The sequence below is a fragment of the Liolophura sinensis genome, chromosome 4 (assembly GCF_032854445.1).
Source record: "Liolophura sinensis isolate JHLJ2023 chromosome 4, CUHK_Ljap_v2, whole genome shotgun sequence".
Classification (NCBI taxonomy): Eukaryota; Metazoa; Mollusca; class Polyplacophora; order Chitonida; family Chitonidae; genus Liolophura; species Liolophura sinensis.
In genome coordinates this window covers 13387551-13405382 of record NC_088298.1, presented here as the reverse complement: position 1 = coordinate 13405382, position 17832 = coordinate 13387551, and the positions used below count along the sequence as shown (strand labels likewise).

Genomic DNA, 17832 nt, shown 5'->3' with positions numbered 1-17832 from the left:
TTTAAAAAAGATGACTGGAGCTCTTTAGTCAATTTTACATCGCCATGTGCCTCTGTTTGGTTGTCCCCCCCCCCCCCGATATGCCTCCCCACGAACTAATCCCTTGGTACTTCTAAAAGATTTTTTTATTTTCTGTTTTTAGGTGCTCCATTTGACGTGTCATAAAATGACTCCAGCCATTCTCCACCCGGGTTGACACAGGTGTGTGACAATAACACGGACCTGGGCGAAAACCATCCACTAAGTGATGCGAAACAGTGGCGCTGCCGGCTGTGAAAGGAAAACTTGTTTCGATGGGTAATACCTGGTTGTTAGGATGTAAAACATCGGTGCTGAATGCCTCATAAAAAAATGTGGCAGAAAGCCCATGACTGGTCCCTATGGAAACCGAGAAATACCTATTCAATCAAAAATCGGGAGAGTTAAATGAGTTAATGAAATGACGGAAAGTTGGAAGCCAAAACGCAAGGCCGGGGTCCTGCACTGAGAGAACAGGCGCAGAGCATGCCGGGAATTGCCTGAATGTCGCGAGAGAATTTGCTGATTGACATTGGAGTGACCGCCTGAATCTAAGGCCTGCCAAATTCTGCTATAGCTTACTCTGGCTCTGTAATTCTACTGATATAACAGCGAAGAAATCCCGTATTAAAAATATACAGGAGCCTCGAAAATTCTTACGGTCTGGATAATCTGGACTTATATTTCGGCTCCGTGTGTAAAGTGTATTTCGTAGAAAAATCTGGAAAAAGGGTTTTAGGAGAGAGAGAGTTTCATTGAGGAACTGATTCCACTGCCGAATAACACTGTATGCACTACCCGGAACTCGGTAGAAGTGCCCAGGCTATGTGCCACACCTCCCCAATCTACAACTACGGAAAAACCTCTCAGAGCAAACCACAAGAGAACAGCTCTGGAAAATTGCGAAAACTTTCCGGATGATTGGAGATCCGGTGTGAGTTCCCAAATGACGGGGAGTCGAAAATTTTGAAATATTTATATCGTTGTGAATGTGAAAAAAGCTGTGAAGAGAGAAAAGAAACAACAACAACAAGCGGAGCATTTCGTGATTCCGGTGCTCAATGTTTTATGCACGCTGACTCATTGATCATGAAAATCCAGGGAATTCTTGTCTGCCTTTACTTCTACTTGATGTGCCCTGCGAATATAATTGGACTTTGGTGGTGAGTAAACTCGTACAATTTCTGCTAAAATTACATACGCAAAAATAGGTCTAAATTAGAGTGCGATGCGCGTTTAAATTGCGAAAAAAAAAAAACTCAGCATTATTAAATGTCATTGCTGTAATTAATGGCTGCTTTGGTTTTTTTTAATTAGTATGGTAAAGGTGGTGTGCGTGGTGCATTGTTTGATTGATAAAATTATTGCTTTTTTAAACGCTTAACTCAAGATACAGTGTTAAATGTGTATGCTTAGTGTTACTTATATAAATGTATGTATTTATTGCCTACTTCAAGAATTAGAATTTATACACCTGTTAAAATGTGTGGAATGAATCAGACAGAATATGTAGGACAGGTGAATAAGACATATACCTTTAATTATCATATCTGAATACGAACTAATACAGTTATCATTTACATTTATGTGTAAAGGTAAATTATGAGAATGTCATTTGGTGATAATATTGTCATTTCACATCTTGCATGGACACAGACGTAGAATAAAAGCTGAACAGCATAAATGGTGTCCTCGTAGAAGGCTTGTGTCTTGTGGCGTATTCTTCACCTGTCAATCAAACAGTGAGCTGCTATTTATGTGGTAATTATATATGCTATTCCAATGCAACTGTAGCATGCAGTATTCTCACCTGTTGCAATTTCAAATTCTTCATGTCATGCATCGCGAATTACTGTTTATATGTCACAAATACGTAATATATATATATATATATATATATATATATATATATATATATATATATATATACATTAGTGTGTATAATGGTATGTAGCGAGAACAGCAGTTTTGTTAATCATAAACACGTGTCGATATATATACAGGGCAGTATAGCATTCCCGTATGTGAGACCCTTGTCAGGTATTGCATCAAGAGAACATTTCAACTGCAATTTTTTATACATGCTAACATAAATGAACACATGCCCCCTCCCACCCTCAACAGAACTTAACTGCTTCACACACCCAGTCGTCTAAATCCCCGCACCTCACTTACTGTTGTTCAGTTTAGTTTCATTTTTATGTATTTTAATGTAATTTGCATGTACGTAAGAAATACGCGAATATGACTTAAATTTCGTCTGATTCCAGTTTTCATACCGGTAAGGCTAAAGACCTACTTGAGTCTGTGTGCATACTAACCCGATTTACGAGAATCTGTATTGCCGGAATGCGGTGTTGAAAATAAGTGCAAATATATTTATAAACTAAAGATGAGAAAGGACAGGTAACTACTGCTATATAACACACAAGTATAATGTCTTAATAATGATAAATAAATGACAATAATAATGATAAACAGTTGTGCTTCCAAACATATCGTTAAAGTAGGTTAAAGTACAAATTTTGTATCCTCTAAATTACTCTTGTAACTGAGAACAATTTAGAAATGTGTGCTTTCCTTCTACTCATTGATAGTACATATGTATATACAGTTGGGATGCTTCAACGCGATAATGTTAGAATGTATCCGGTAATATGGTGTACTGTATCCAGTGATAATGTTGGAATGTATCCAGTAATAGTGGTGCAATGTATCCAGTGATAATGGTGTAATGTGTCCAGTGATAATGGTGTAATATATCCATTGATAATGTTGTAATGTATCCAGTGATAATGGTGTAATGTATCCAGTGATAATGTTGGGATGTGTCCAGTGATAATGATGTAATGTATCCAGTGATAATGGTGTAATGTATCAGTAATAATGTTGGAATGTATCCAGTGATAATGGTGTAATGTATCCAGTAATAATGGTGTAATGTGACAATGGCGTATCAACTATGATACAGAAAATTTCTCGGTAACAATTACATAAACGCTGATTACCACAATTGTCTCACAGAAAATGGTACAAATTACTCCTTCTCAGAAAGGGTATATTCTCTCCTTTATTATCGTTTAAATTATTGGCTAGAATTATCAGTTTTCTATATATTTTTTTCATGTATTCCACGTACCAAACATAAGCGTTTCCTACTTCATGTTATGAGTGAATTGGTTTCTCTGTGAACGAGAGTCTCTCAAATACCTGCACTCACGTGCAAAATCTATACCTCTATCACGCAGCTCAAATCTGATTCGCTTGTGTTTACTTCCAAGGTATGATCTGTGCATGACATTAAAGGTTACCAAACTTCCTGTGTAGTTCTTCTAGTATCGAAATTGGCAAGCCACACTGCTTTATGAAAGCGTTAGAAAATTCTTTAATTTGAACAAGATAAATGGTAAATATGTCATTATGAAAATATCCTCATCAGTGATCAGTATGTTAATTTGTATTGCATGTCATCTTGGCTGTTTACAAGCTGTCAGGTATATATATATATATATATTATATATATATATATATATATCGCTGTACAGAAATGATGACAACGTTCTTGCACCTTACATTACAACGTGAGTTAGGTTTTTACGAAGGTAACAATGTTTACGTTATTTCATACTGAACTTTCGTGATATTTCATGATGCCACATGTGCTTACATTTATACCCACGTGTTGCTGAAGGCCTTGTATTCATAGATACACATATTTCAGCGCGAATATATTTACGCATTTGTGTGCACTTATGAGACAGCGTCGTTGTACTCGTACATGACGTACATATTTATACAATGACTTGGTATCTTCTATATGGCAGACATATTTTAGTGTTTCTGTGTTGAAATATAAACAATATAGGTCTTTTCATTGAATATTTTATTAGTTTTGATAGGCGTAGTAGTCAAGTAGTACTTATTGATTCATGACTTCAAAAGCTACTTACAAACATGACTTTTGACTACACACCTAGTATAAATATGCACACGACTAGATTAGCCACGTTACTTGCTCATGTACTTTGTTGAATGAATACGATTATGGCTAAATATACAATTCACATGCATGTGACCTGTCATCGAAAGCCATGCGCCAAGTTTTTCAGGAAACAGATGGTGTTGTAGACTTTCTTATCATTAAATTGTCTTCCTTGAAATTTGCGTGGTCTGAACATGTTCGCGCAGCCTCTCCCTCCATTAAACGTGGTGACTTCATAGCGTTACAAGCAGTTTTGTATCTCAAGCCATTAGCTAGCGACTGTCTGTTGAAAACTTACCTTCTTCGTCTGAATAATTAACAGCGCACTACCTCGCGCCTAAAGCAGGCTCGTTCACACCCTGAAATGACTTCAGCTCAATTTCTCTCACATGAAGAAGACAACATGAAATTGCTTCGTATTCGGTCGTTTAGTGGTTTTCCAGCCCCGACTAAAAATGTTAATTAATAAATGTGGATAAACTCTGAAGTTTTAACAACTGACAAATCTGAACTGGTGAGAAATGTAGAGTTTTATATAAGTACTTGTAGGTATATGTGTCAGTGACGAAGCTTTAACGCCCTTTACCTATTTTATAATAACTGACGAGAGTTATGCGATCATATATTTCCTCGGGGGATTTGTAAGGTGTCAACACTGAGTCAGATAAAGTGCGCATGAAATAACTAAATTAGTTTAAAGTTGGATGCATTTTGACATGAAATGCGCGGACGTCAGATGTTTAGAACAGTTATACTTACACAAAGTTGAACTTTGCGGGATTCTGACATTTGTGCACAGGTAAATTCGACGAACCACAAGTGAAAATCACATTCTGAAGCTATGATAAAACGCCTCCAGGAATAAAGTCATGTGATTCATTGTTCGATTCGTATTATTCGATTAAATTGACTATAGTAATTATATATTTAAAGACATGCATAAATCTGTCAATCATCCAGTCAATTAATCTGTCTATCAGTCAGTCATTACGTTATCAGTTGTACATACAAATGAAAAACAATTTCTTCTGTAAGTTTCCTTATAAACGGTATATTTCCTTGCTTGCTTGTTGAGATGTCAGGTTTGATCAATACCGTCTGTGGTATGCCGATTATATAACTCACGCCGTGTAGTAAGCCCAGTAGATCAGGTGCGAGTGTCTCAGTCTCAAACAGGTGTGTGCTTACGTTGTTTCTGTTACATTCTTCTGACAACGTCTACACTCTGCGAACTCAAGAAAACCTAAATTTGAAACGCATTTGTTTGGTCATTAAATTTGCCTGTTTTCAACAAGATGCCGCATGAGCTAAATTAAAATAGGCGATGACATGCTGGGCTCGTTAAGACAAATCCTATATTTTTACTTATGCATTGTTTGCGCTCAGTATATTCAACAATGCGCTTGTGTCAAGAAACAGCAGAAAAATATAATTCTTGTCTAATTAGTGACATCCTTGATGGATCGTTATAAACTACACGAAAAAATGTCGTAGAGTACTCAACGTGGATCAGTAATTGTTCTGTTTGACGTTCCGGATTTATTCTCGTCTGCCGCTAAAATGTGACTCATATTTAAAGCTAACCAGGAGTGGTAATGGCGAATTTGCGAAATATGAAAATGGTTTTCGTGACTAGTTTTTCTCGAGCTGCCTTGTGCTAGCGAAGCCTTTTCACTCCCCGACGTTGTTCCGCGCAGTTTGTGGCCGCCAAGATGGATTTTGCAAGGACCAGACGATGTTATCTGAGTCATGTGACCGGTCCCGACGTCACGTGATTCCCTTTTCAATAAAGCGGTCGTGTTTTCGCCCAAGCCCAGATGGGCTACACCTACCATAATCTGTTACTAACCACTGATGACTCCAGTCTATTTTGCGTTGCACCTTTGCTATTTCACACGTATAATTTACCTAGAGTTCATCTGCCCCTAAACCTTACCTTTCTCACAGATTTATGGTTCCATTTGCGAGTTGGAATCCAACCTTGAAGTGCATTTAATTGCCGATGGCACAATTACATTTCAATCCACGTTGTAGACATTTGTCTGTTAACTTGCTAGTAACGAATTACAAAAAAATCATTGCCATCTACCACGATAAAAAAAAAACAAAATAAATAAAAAAGCAATGTACAATATTTATTAACACTCTGATGTAGTCCCAATGTCGACAGTAATCACATTCACACACAGACACCTTTTGGGCCCTGAGAACTGTTCAACAGTTACTTGCACTTTGTCTTTCGGCATTTGTAAGCATTACACGATTAATTGCAAGATTCGCATGAAACATTACTGAAAGTATTATAAAAGTATTATTTTCATGAATTATTGTATTTGTTAAGGACAAATAATGTTCTCACCAAACCAGTTGTGCACAAAACCTGCGCAAATTGTAATGTATACAGATGATATATCACAGAAACATTCACTATTCTGTGCTTTTTGGTCTATATTGAAGGAATTGTGATCTTGTGAAACACATATTTTCATGCTGATACCCTTATTGTTGTGTAAATTTACATTTGTCCTGTAATCCTATTTGTGCCAAGGGAGGAGAAATCAGTTTTATCATAATTCATTATGGTTTTGTAGATGTGTTAGACAGTTACATACTTGTCGGATAAACCACTGTTTTATATATAATTTTAGTTAACTGTCGAAAACACAGTCGTGTATATGTGGGGTGTATAACGTTTTGTATCAGTCATACACATTTATGTGATATTATCGTACAGATGTTTTACCTTTTCACAAAATTTATGTGGATGTCCTAAACGTTCATGTTGTTAACTAGCTTGTATATTTGTGTAATAATCTTGCAAATCTATAGCAGTTTTATGTGTTTTTGTAAAATCTTACACTTTTGTGTAACTGTACACAACTACACGGCGATATCAGCACAATATGTAGCACGGTCGACCAGGTAGGACTATATACAATTGATGGAGTGTGCAGCAATATTATTGAATGTAAAACTTGATCCAACACATTCATTTCATATGTTAGATTTTATCACTCGCAGTTCAAGTGTGAATGCTTATTTATTAACACGTAACTTTTTTCTCCAGTAGTTAGCCATTCACACTTTCAGAATTATTTTACAATCTTTTTTGCTTTGTTTTCAACCTTGTCAAAACAAGCTCATTAAGTGTTTGTTGCTGAGTTAATAAAGTAGTAATGAAGAGGACGTATTTCTCGGTTTATCACCTATTTATAGTTTATTCACAAATTTAAAATAATCAAGACAAAAGCAGGTGTTGTGCAGGAAACCAATTATCCAATGCCGTACATAACTAATGTTTAATTGTTGCATGAATCTGTCAAAGGAGTTAAGAAAACGCAGATTTTTTAATCGCACGCTACATCTAATTCGGCTTGAGAAAATAATAAAAACATCTCCGCTAGGTTCGTAGTCAGAACGAGTTGGATCGTTAAATATTTCACGAGTGACAAAACTGTATTACATATAAAAGACTGTGCCGGTTTTTTACGGCTTAAAAAGAGTTCTGCCCATTATATCCCTGGATATTATGGTTTTCTGCGTGGTCCGCGCTGCGATAAAACCGGTAACATTGTTATGTATTGTACCGGATGGCATTCTTGTCGCTCTAGATTGTACATCGACGTCTTAATGTGTATGTAATTACCACATGTGCCAAGATTTTTTTGGATAAATTCCTGGAAGTAAAAAATTTAGCGACTGTCTCAAAAGGTGTTAACATTATTGTTGTCGTGCGGACAAGGAGTTTGTTATCATATTACGCGACTTTTTCAAAACCAAATTAATTATTTAATAAAATGTTTAGTATGTTTATTTATATGTCCGGTGTTTAACACGATTCGCCGTTATCTGCATTAATGCTGTATTACTTTGCTCTATACCATATTTGTGTTTTTCTTTTTGCGAAATGAATATTGTTATATATATATAAGGTATTTGTTAAACAGTGTAAAATCATAAAATGTGCATAAAACATTATACGTGTACTCTGTAAGTGAGCATAGGGCTTAGAAAACACATAAAACTTATTAACTTATAGCCTGAAATATTCCTGCCATACGTGCATGTAATTTTGTGTGACTCCTGTATCATACATTCCATGTCAAAACATACTGATACGGCAGGAAGGGAAAGTGATATGAGCTAAGCCGATAATTAGACTTTGGTCTCATAAAACGGTGGAAAATACATTTCTTAAATTTGTGTTTGTAATTGTTTGTGGTATAGCTTAAGTTATGGGTCCGAGTTAAAGAAAATATCAAAAGAATTCAACCAAATATTAGATGCGCAATACGAGTATGAATTACTTCGTTTCAATTTCATTTTATGCTAATCACATCAGTGAAACGTTCTCCAAGTTTTCGGGGGCTAACAGTATACCAGAAATACTGTGCCATATAGAAATATAGGTTCTGTAATACTAACTCTATACGAATTCACAGTAAGGGGATTAAACATAGTTAATATTTATTTAGCTAGCCATGTGGTATTATCTCAGGGATTTATTTTATTAAGTCTGTTTTTTTATTGCCGTATTCTTAATATTGTTGAGAAAACTTAGCCTTTTCTATGTATATGCTAACGATCTCTTCGTGTCTCGTTGTTATAATTTGTTTTCACAATATTATTTTGAACATTTGTCAAAATCATGCAGAAATTTTAAAAGATGTGTTAGTAAAATTAAAAATATTGATTCAAATCTAGATCTGCTTTTTAGGCAGAGATATGGGGTTGCTTAACACCTTATAAAGTCTCCCATTACAGTAGGTCAAGGGTGATGATAGTGAACCTGAGGTTAGAGGTCAAGGTCAAAGCTTATACCTCCTCACTATCTGTGATGTGCTGAAAAGCCTTTTCACACTGAATACCAGTGATATGAACTGTTAACAATGAATCAAAGGCACAGGTATTTTTTTTTCTACGCCATTTTTTTCTCTTTGATCATGCCTGACTTTCACGGCGTTTGTGACGTGATATGAAAGGCGAGTTCATCTGCGCATGCCCAATGACGAAGAAGTCAGCCTGAAATTATACCACCTTAAATGGGTGCATCTAACAAAAGATGTCAGATGGGAAGAAAAGATCAATGAAACATATGCAGAACAGATTATACATGTATTTGAGGCTTTATGTTAATAATCATCTTGTTAAAGCGTTAAACAGCGTATACCAAGGACCATTTTCATAAAACTCCATGCCACATATTTTCTGCAGCAGTTTTCGTGGATGACGCTGTTTAAATTGATTCCAGAAAGTGCATCGAGCTCCATATTATTTTTGGGGGGGATTTACACATTCTTCATTTTGATGACTACAATTCAGAGACTGATTATACCAAGAAAGCTTAACACCATATAACGATAATATTGTTGGTGAAATTATTTTTTTTATGGAAGTAATCTAACCTTGCTTTGCTGCAAAACGCGTGTTATTCGTTTTCTAAACAGTTTTATAATCAATATTTTCCTTGTCTAAACAGCTCCATAGTTCGGTTTTATCTGACGTATTTTGTTGTTGTTGTTGTTGTTTTTTTGGCAGTTCATTTGTGCTTATCACATGGCCTGTTAAACCATATTCATTCGTTACTAATTCGTGATTAACGATATCGAACTAATTTATTGTATCATTCCAAATTATTATGTCTTCCTCAATTGTGACATCGAATATATTTGGTTCATATTGTTAATTTCAGTAAGTTTTATCTCAGCACAAAGCCCTGATCTTTGTAAAAATGATAATAACCTATAAACACCCAAAATAGTTGTCAGCTACACCTTGCCATTCTCCTTTAACCGGTGCCATGGTGTCACGTGCAAAAACTGGGCTCAGGACACTTTAGAGAAAGAACACATTCCGAGTCTCACAACGCAGTCGTTTATTTTCTGATCGTAATTAAATAACGTTACCAGATTTTTTTCAATTTGTACTGGATTGCAGAGGCTATTAGAAGATAATGCGATGCAATGAGAGGAGCTCCGTCATCTCTGTAGATTTTAAGCTCACAATATGTAGCAGTCTTCGTCCTATCCTTGTTAATGACATTGACGTAAACATAGCCCACTTCTGTTTTTACGAACAATGTGGGGAATAAGTGTAAGCAGCCCAACTAATTCTTATAATTTTAAACCCCCAGTTTAAGGTGCCACAGGGTGGCCTTGGGTTTCCTCCGGGGTTGGCCCGGTTTACTCCAACCATAATCCTGGCCGCCGTCGTATAAGAGAAATATTCTCGTGTACGGCGTAAAACACCAATCAAATAAATAAATAAGGTCCCACAGATCGAAATATAAAATGCATAAATGTATGTGCCAGATAATGTTTATACACATATACACACTCAGTGTATCTTGGGGGTTCACATGAGACTACAGCAATTCGTGACTCCCTCAAGGGTATATACTCACTGTATCTGAGGGACTGACATGACGCTACAGCTATTCATAACTTCCTTACTGATATATGCTCACTGTCTCTGAGAAAATGACATGACGCTACAGCTATTCGTGACTCCCTCACGGGTATGTACTCACTGCATCTGAGGGATTGACATGACGCTACAGGTATTCGTGACTTCCTCATTGGTATTTGCTCACTGCATCTGAGGGAATGACATAATGCTACAGCTATTCGTGACTCCCTCACGGGTGTGTACTCACTGTATCTGAGGGATTGACATGACGCTACAGTTATTCGTGACTTTCTCACTGGTATGTACTCACTCCATCTGAGGGATTGACACGACGCTAGAGCTATTCGTGACTTCCTCACTGGTATGTGCTTATTGTATTTGAGGGATTGAAATGACGCTACAGCTATTCGTGACTCCCTCACGGATATGTACTCACTGTCTCTGAGAAAATGACATGGCGCTACAGCTATTCGTGACTCCCTCACGGGTATGTACTCACTGCATCTGAGGGATTGACATGACGCCACAGGTATTCGTGACTTCCTCACTGGTATTTGCTCACTGCATCTGAGGGAATGACATAATGCTACAGCTATTCGTGACTCCCTCACGGGTATGTACTCACTGTATCTGAGGGATTGACATGAGGCTACAGCTATTCGTGACTTCCTCACTGGTATGTACTCACTCCATCTGAGGGATTGACATGACGATACAGCTATTCGTGACCTCCATTTGTGGCTTCCTTGCAATGTCATGCATGCTTCGTGTCAACGTTAGATTAACACATCCAACTAACTTATAAAATATAATCATATATCAAGAGACGCAAATCCCAAGACTAGAGATCCCCACCTCTGGCCAACCAATGATATCTTCCTTCATGTAATGGGCATGCGTGAAGTATCACGTGCAGAAGCAGCATTAAACACCTTATTTAATAAGGAAAAATGCTTAAACGGTTTGAGGAATTTTTCAGTATACGATGGTGTATTATGGTAGAAATATTTAAGCTTGCTTTCAATGTTTAAACGCATTCTGGAAAAAAATATTTCGCGACAAACTGATACAACACGTCGCTACAAACAAGAAGACGGTACCAGCGATATTTTATTGAATGTAAGACAGTTTCCGTAGTGACGTACTGTCGAATGTAAGGCAGATTTTGTAAAGCAGCGGTGTCAGTCTTACATTCTACAAAATGCTGTTACAAAATCTGTATCATCCAAGTGATTATGCCTATACGAGTGGCTTAAATTCTACAAGAGGTCGCTACAAAATCTTATCATCCTAGTGATAATGCCTATACGAGTGGCTTAAATTCTACAACATCTCGCTACAAAACTGTTCCAGACAACCCTAATCCTAACACACTAATGCAAAAGCTGTCACAGTACGGCGAAAAACACCAATGAAATAAATAAACAAACAGAAGCCGTCTCACATTCAGCAAAGCAACAGCATGGTAAAGCAATTTCGTGAAGAACTCGATCTGTTCGTTCTTGAGACTGGTAGAGAGTTGTAGTTTGACGGCTTACTGTTGTAGCCATATGGTCAGCTACGCCATCGAATATTACATATTTGACTCTTTTGAGACAGAAAATATTTTGTTATTATTTGTTTCTTTAATTTGGTCTTAACTGTTTAATTATCACATAGGGCGTTAACTCTGGTGTTTTGGTAAATAATGCGGATAACTATGTGTCGTGGACTTACCGTTTGCTTTGTATCTACAGAACTACAGGCTAACAGAACTGAGACGAAGAACCAAAGCTAAAATTGCAGCAATTCTAAACTGTGTATACGTCATTGCATTTTTTATCCACCCAGCCGTCAGAAAGTCTGAGTTCATTTTGAAGCAAATAAAGATGGCTGATCCTTTCAAACCTCTTTTACGTTTGCTCAGAGCGGACCTGGTTGAACGCAGCGTGTCCTATCGTGACTGAAACCATGTGCAAACGACACCAAGGTCTCCGGCATATCCTAAGGGATTACTTAGTTGGACAGAGTAAAATTCCTCCGCATAATCTCCAAATATGGAATTATAATTAGTGCCGGTTCAAGGGTCAACCCCTTCCTGACCTTTCTATCTATACCTCTGAGTGCTTGCCTTGCGTCGAGTAATTCATTCGGCAAACATAATAAATACTGGTCCTTCACAACGTCTGGGTCCGCCTTCAGCATAGTTTTGCATGCCTCTCCTTGTTTTACTCGACGATCTTTATTCTTTTAGGCCTGGAAATATGACACTTGTCAATAATCTCATTATGAGTTAACTCTCATAAAGGCTCGTTTCTGCCACAAACGGTCGTCAAAATTTCTAACTCAACGAATTAAGCGTGTATATTTTAAAGTTTTTGAGGTGTGAATCGTACAAGCAATTACCGCCCATAAAGCCTTTGACTTGATCAATACGCAAGGTCCTCCGAGTATGTGTTTACTATTTACTGGAATCTTGTATTGGTCCATTCTCGTATTTTTACGACAATGGCCAGTCGTAAATCGGCCAGAGGTCGGGGCAAGCCACCGCACCTGTTCAACTATGTGACAGTCTAACTGACGGCCGAATAAAGAAGTCCTCGGGTTTAACATTCTAGACATACAATGCTTATATCTGAACTTAGAATGCGCTACGGTATAACACAGCAAACACAATGTACCAAAACAGAATACCAATATAGAATACATAATAGAGCGTATGTTTAGAGAGATTCAAAGAAAGTTCTTGTCCAGAAATCCATTGAATCTAATGCCTTTCTAAGATACTTGCTAAATTGACAATACGTTGCAAAGAAATACTTATGCACTATATTGATCCAAGTATATGATAAACATCGGCAGTGTTTAGAATTCTCATTTCTAAAAGAAATGCAGCAGTCTGTAAAGGATTCTAGCGTAGCGATATGAATACGATATTTGGTCGACTATAGCTTCTGGTCTCTGTCCTGTGACGCCAAGTGCTTCTTGACTGTCATGGCGAATTTCAAGTCAGCCATGGGAATTACAAAAACTCTCCCCTCCATGAGATTAAGTATCCTATAATTGGCTTAGCGAACAAAAGTCATAATTGAACTTAGTCAAAACAACTTGTTTGCACAGCCAGACTCAGCGATTGGTACAGAATGGCGGTCAAAACAAATTCTGAACCCGGTTCTGCCCTGCGGGGCCGGACTGAGCATTAACACCTTAGTGATATTTATGCCTTTGAATCTCTAATACTTGACTACCCGCGCTGCCAGGACAATTGGTATCCCGCGTGATGTTCTTTACCACCATCCCGCGGAGAAATCCGACCCCTCACAGATCTGTGAGAAGGCAGACTTCTTTTTAAGGGTTACAAAAGTAGAAAGGCTTCCCGTGTTTACTGCGAGTCCGGATTTTTCCTCTAGCCCCTCTATGGGTATATCTCGCACTTCAGTGACATGTCTCCCACGACGGCCTTCCGCCGTATACAATGAGCCCAAAGATATAGGTGATATTAAAACGTGCGACTGAGGCGACCATTCAGAGAAAATCTTTTAAGCTGATTGACTTGTAAAAGTGACATTGAATGACAAAACCCGACCTATTCCACAGACGGTTTACGAACTGTCGCCGTTTGCGTCGCTCCAGTGTATGTCTCAATGGATAATTTTTTTGTACATAAGAAAAAACTGTCCTGTTAAACTCACAAATGAACAATGTTAGTAGTGGTTGTAAAGATGAGATAAAAACTACCATCAAATCGATGATCGATATTGTTCACACCCACACTGAAAAAAGATCAGAACCCGTGAAATCAATGTAATAACATAACACTTGTAATAAACAATACTTTCTGATTAATTTTCAGTGTATCTATGCCATTCATTTACTGTACTTCTGGAAAACGTTTCTCTTCCTTTCATTACTACTTTCTCGATTCAATATTTTGAGTCTTATAAGTGAGGTAAAATCGGTGTTGACAGTATATCTGTGTATGGTTGTAAAGTCTTATAACTGAGGTAAACTCGGTGTGGACAGTATATCTGTGTATGATTGTAAAGTCTTATAACTGAGGTAAACTCGGTGTATCTTTGTTTATGGTTGTAAAGTCTTATAACTGAGGTATACTCGGTGTGGACAGCATATCTGTGTATGGTTATAAAATCTTATAACTGAGTTAAATTCGGTGTAGATTGACAGAGGCATTTACATATGGAGAACAACATATAATTGCCCATATAACTGAATGCTTGTCGGTGTAAAATCAGTGTAAACAGTATATCTGTGTATGGCTGTAAAATCTTATAACTGAGATAAACACGGTGTAGACAGTATATCTATGCATGGTTGTAAAGTCTTAGAACTGAGATAAACTCGGTGTGGACAGTATATCTGTGTATGGTTGTAAAGCCTTATAACTGAGGTAAACTCGGTGTGGACAGTATATCTGTGTATGGTTGTAAAGTCTTATAACTGAGGTAAACCCGGCGTAGACAGTATATCTGTGCATGGTTGTGAAGTCGTATAACTGAGGTAAACTCGGTGTGGACAGCATATCTGTGTATGGTTGTAAAGTCTTAGAACTGAGGTAAACTCGGTGTATATCTCTTTATGGTTGTAAAGTCTTATAACTGAGGTAAACTCGGCGTAGACAGTATATCTGTGCATGGTTGTGAAGTCGTATAACTGAGGTAAACTGGGTGTGGACAGCATATCTGTGTATGGTTGTAAAGCCTTATAACTGAGGTAAACTCGGTGTGGACAGTATATCTCTGTATAGTTGTAAAGTCTTATAACTGAGGTAAACTCGGTGTGGACTGTATATCTGTGTATGGTTTTAATGTCTCATCGATCTGATTGACTGGTTGTTTATCAGCCTAACCGACTAACTAACTGTCACACAAGCTGACTACCTGCCTGACCAACGGGTCGTCTCCTTGACTGCTTCTCTGAATGTTTGCTCGTATGACTGACTGATGGCTGGTACGGCTAATTGCTTGTCTGACTGATTAATTGTCTAACTGACTCCTTGTCTGAGTGACTACTTGTCTGGCTGAATGATTCGTTAAGTGTGTGTCTGTGTCTGACTGCTTGTCCAACTAACTGGTCTTATAATTTACTGCCTGTCTGATTACCTTTTGTCTGACTGACTGCTCGTCTGACTTGCTGCTTGTCGGATTGACTGCATGTTTGACTGATTGCCCATATAACTGAATGCTTGCCTGACTTAATGCTTGTCTCATTAATTGCCTGTTTGATTCATTGGTCCTATAACTGATTGTCCGACTGTCTGCTTGTCTGACTAACTTCTTGCCTGACTGATGGACTGACTGACTGAAAGAGACATGTCCAATTGTCTGTTTCCGTCCTGAAAACCTACTTATGTGTTGTGTTTTTTTCTTGCGAGCCTCATTCCTTTCTTTCTAGGACGTCTTACATATAGCCTTGCCCCTGCGCCGTTTTAAGCGTGTAACCACGCCTAGCACAGTTATTTCCTTTGAACTCCTGAAGCAGGCACGCACGGGATTTTGTCATGAAGCGGTTAGTAAGCTGAACGTTCTGATCTAGGAGAGGAAATTTAAGCCAACAGATACTTGAACCCGCGAATGAGAAGGGTTGTTATCGCTTCTTTGGAAAGTGCAGTGACATCAAGTACAGGAGCTGTAGGGTCACTGGGACCAGGGTGAAAGCACGACACAGTGTGTCGTGGGAGGGCCTGGGAATGAGGTTTCTAGCTATAGCCGACCCGGCAGACTAGAGTGCTTAAAATGTTATCAGAAGATCAAAGGCTTTGGCTCTGAGATATCTTGTCAGATGTTCGCATACAAACCTACCGGTGTATTACATACCTAGCGAAATAGAGCGGCCTGTACCTTATAAATATTTGTGTAATGTTTGGCTGTTGAAAGCAGGCTTCAAACGACCATGTACATTTCAAGTGGACAATTTACATGAGCTAAGGCTTTAATATAGTCAAGCCACATCCTCGTGAGGTCCGCTTGAATACACAGCCGCATATTCACTCGGACAAACAAATACGTCTGCTGCGAGGCACGGAGTTGCACCATCTGTACGGTCTAATATGGTATTTAATATCTCCACACCGCCTGAAAGATAAAATGTGAAACATAGTCCAATGACAATGATTCAGGTCAATTTTTACGTTGATTTGCGGCACTGGTTAATTTTACCAAGCTTAAAAAGCCGCTGCCAAAGTGCCAAGAGCTGATTTCCAGTCAGCAGCCTGATTGGCCAGTGGCCGCCGACTACATGTTTACAGCGAGACCAACGCCTGGCGAGAATAACACTGATTGTACGGTATCATTGCGGTGTCGTTTTTAACCAATTAAGCGAACCAGAAACCAAGAAGAAAAATCTTGTCAATGCTGTGGTTTATTAGAAGGGGATGTACCGATAAGACAGGATTTACGAAACTTAATTAAAATGAAACCATCCAAAATAGAGACTGGAATAACATCGGAAATCTTGTCTTAATGTATCTAGACGAATACCGGCTATCAAGCCATATTGTTCCGCTGTATGAAATCTATGATACTCATTAGTACAAAAAAGTTCCCTGTACAATGTAAAATTGCGGAAATTACTTTGCTTTTTGGTCTACATCTGTTTGGATTTGAATGCTCAGTGGTATAAAGGTGAGAGCTGTAATGATAGTATATGATGTTTAAAAATCAATTCAACGAGCTCTGGGGATATAAAAGGTTTCTTTATCTCAATTGAAAAGGGAACCCCTGTTTACACGTCGCATAAAAAACGTGGTCTGCCAACCTGAGGGCCAATCAAGTGGATGTATAAGCCTGAGCAAAGCGTAGGGACTGGAGTATATTGAATGATCCGAGTGAATGAAATCAGGGATTTCAACGGATTCTTCATGAGATCACTGACGTTTTCAAGCACCGGTTTCAAAAGTTGTTGAGGCGACATGTAAGTGGCTCTTCAATGCCTCTCAGCGATATAAGACGGTCTCTATGTCATAGAGGGACACCTGAGCCAGAGTGCGGGCCTCATTTGATTTATGATCCACTGCGAGTATTTGACTAGCTTAACAAAACACTAGGGAAGGAGACCCTACCCTGATATTGAATATATAGCAACATAAAACACTTCAAGCCGGTATTCACGACTCCGTAAATGTAAACTTTAGGCCAGTCAATGATCGTGTCAACCCAGATTACACTACAGCTTTACTGTTTGAGTTGGCATTCGCCAAGGTTGTTTTATACATCTAACATTGTTTTGCATTTTTTATTTTATTTATTTATTTGATTGGTGTCTACAAACTTGCAGATGTACAGATGCCAGTAACAACATTTGTTGCACTTTCTGCTTTTTGAAAGTTGTCATACCGGCATTTTTTCTGTGATATTACTTTTCTTTGATCGTTCGAAGTTAAAAAGTAAATAGGAAGACATTTGTAAGTATTAATATCGACTCAACCT

At 38.0% G+C, this 17832-nt stretch overlaps 1 protein-coding gene across 1 annotated transcript in view; it reads left to right on the top strand.

Moving 5' to 3' along the window:
* Positions 1-204: 204 nt before the first annotated feature.
* Positions 205-17832, top strand: part of LOC135464642 (protein Wnt-6-like) — a 33235-nt gene continuing 15607 nt past the window's right edge. The window contains 1 exon segment of the mRNA XM_064742111.1: positions 205-1181. Coding sequence (XP_064598181.1) covers positions 1087-1181 — 95 coding nt within the window. The 5' untranslated portion in view covers positions 205-1086.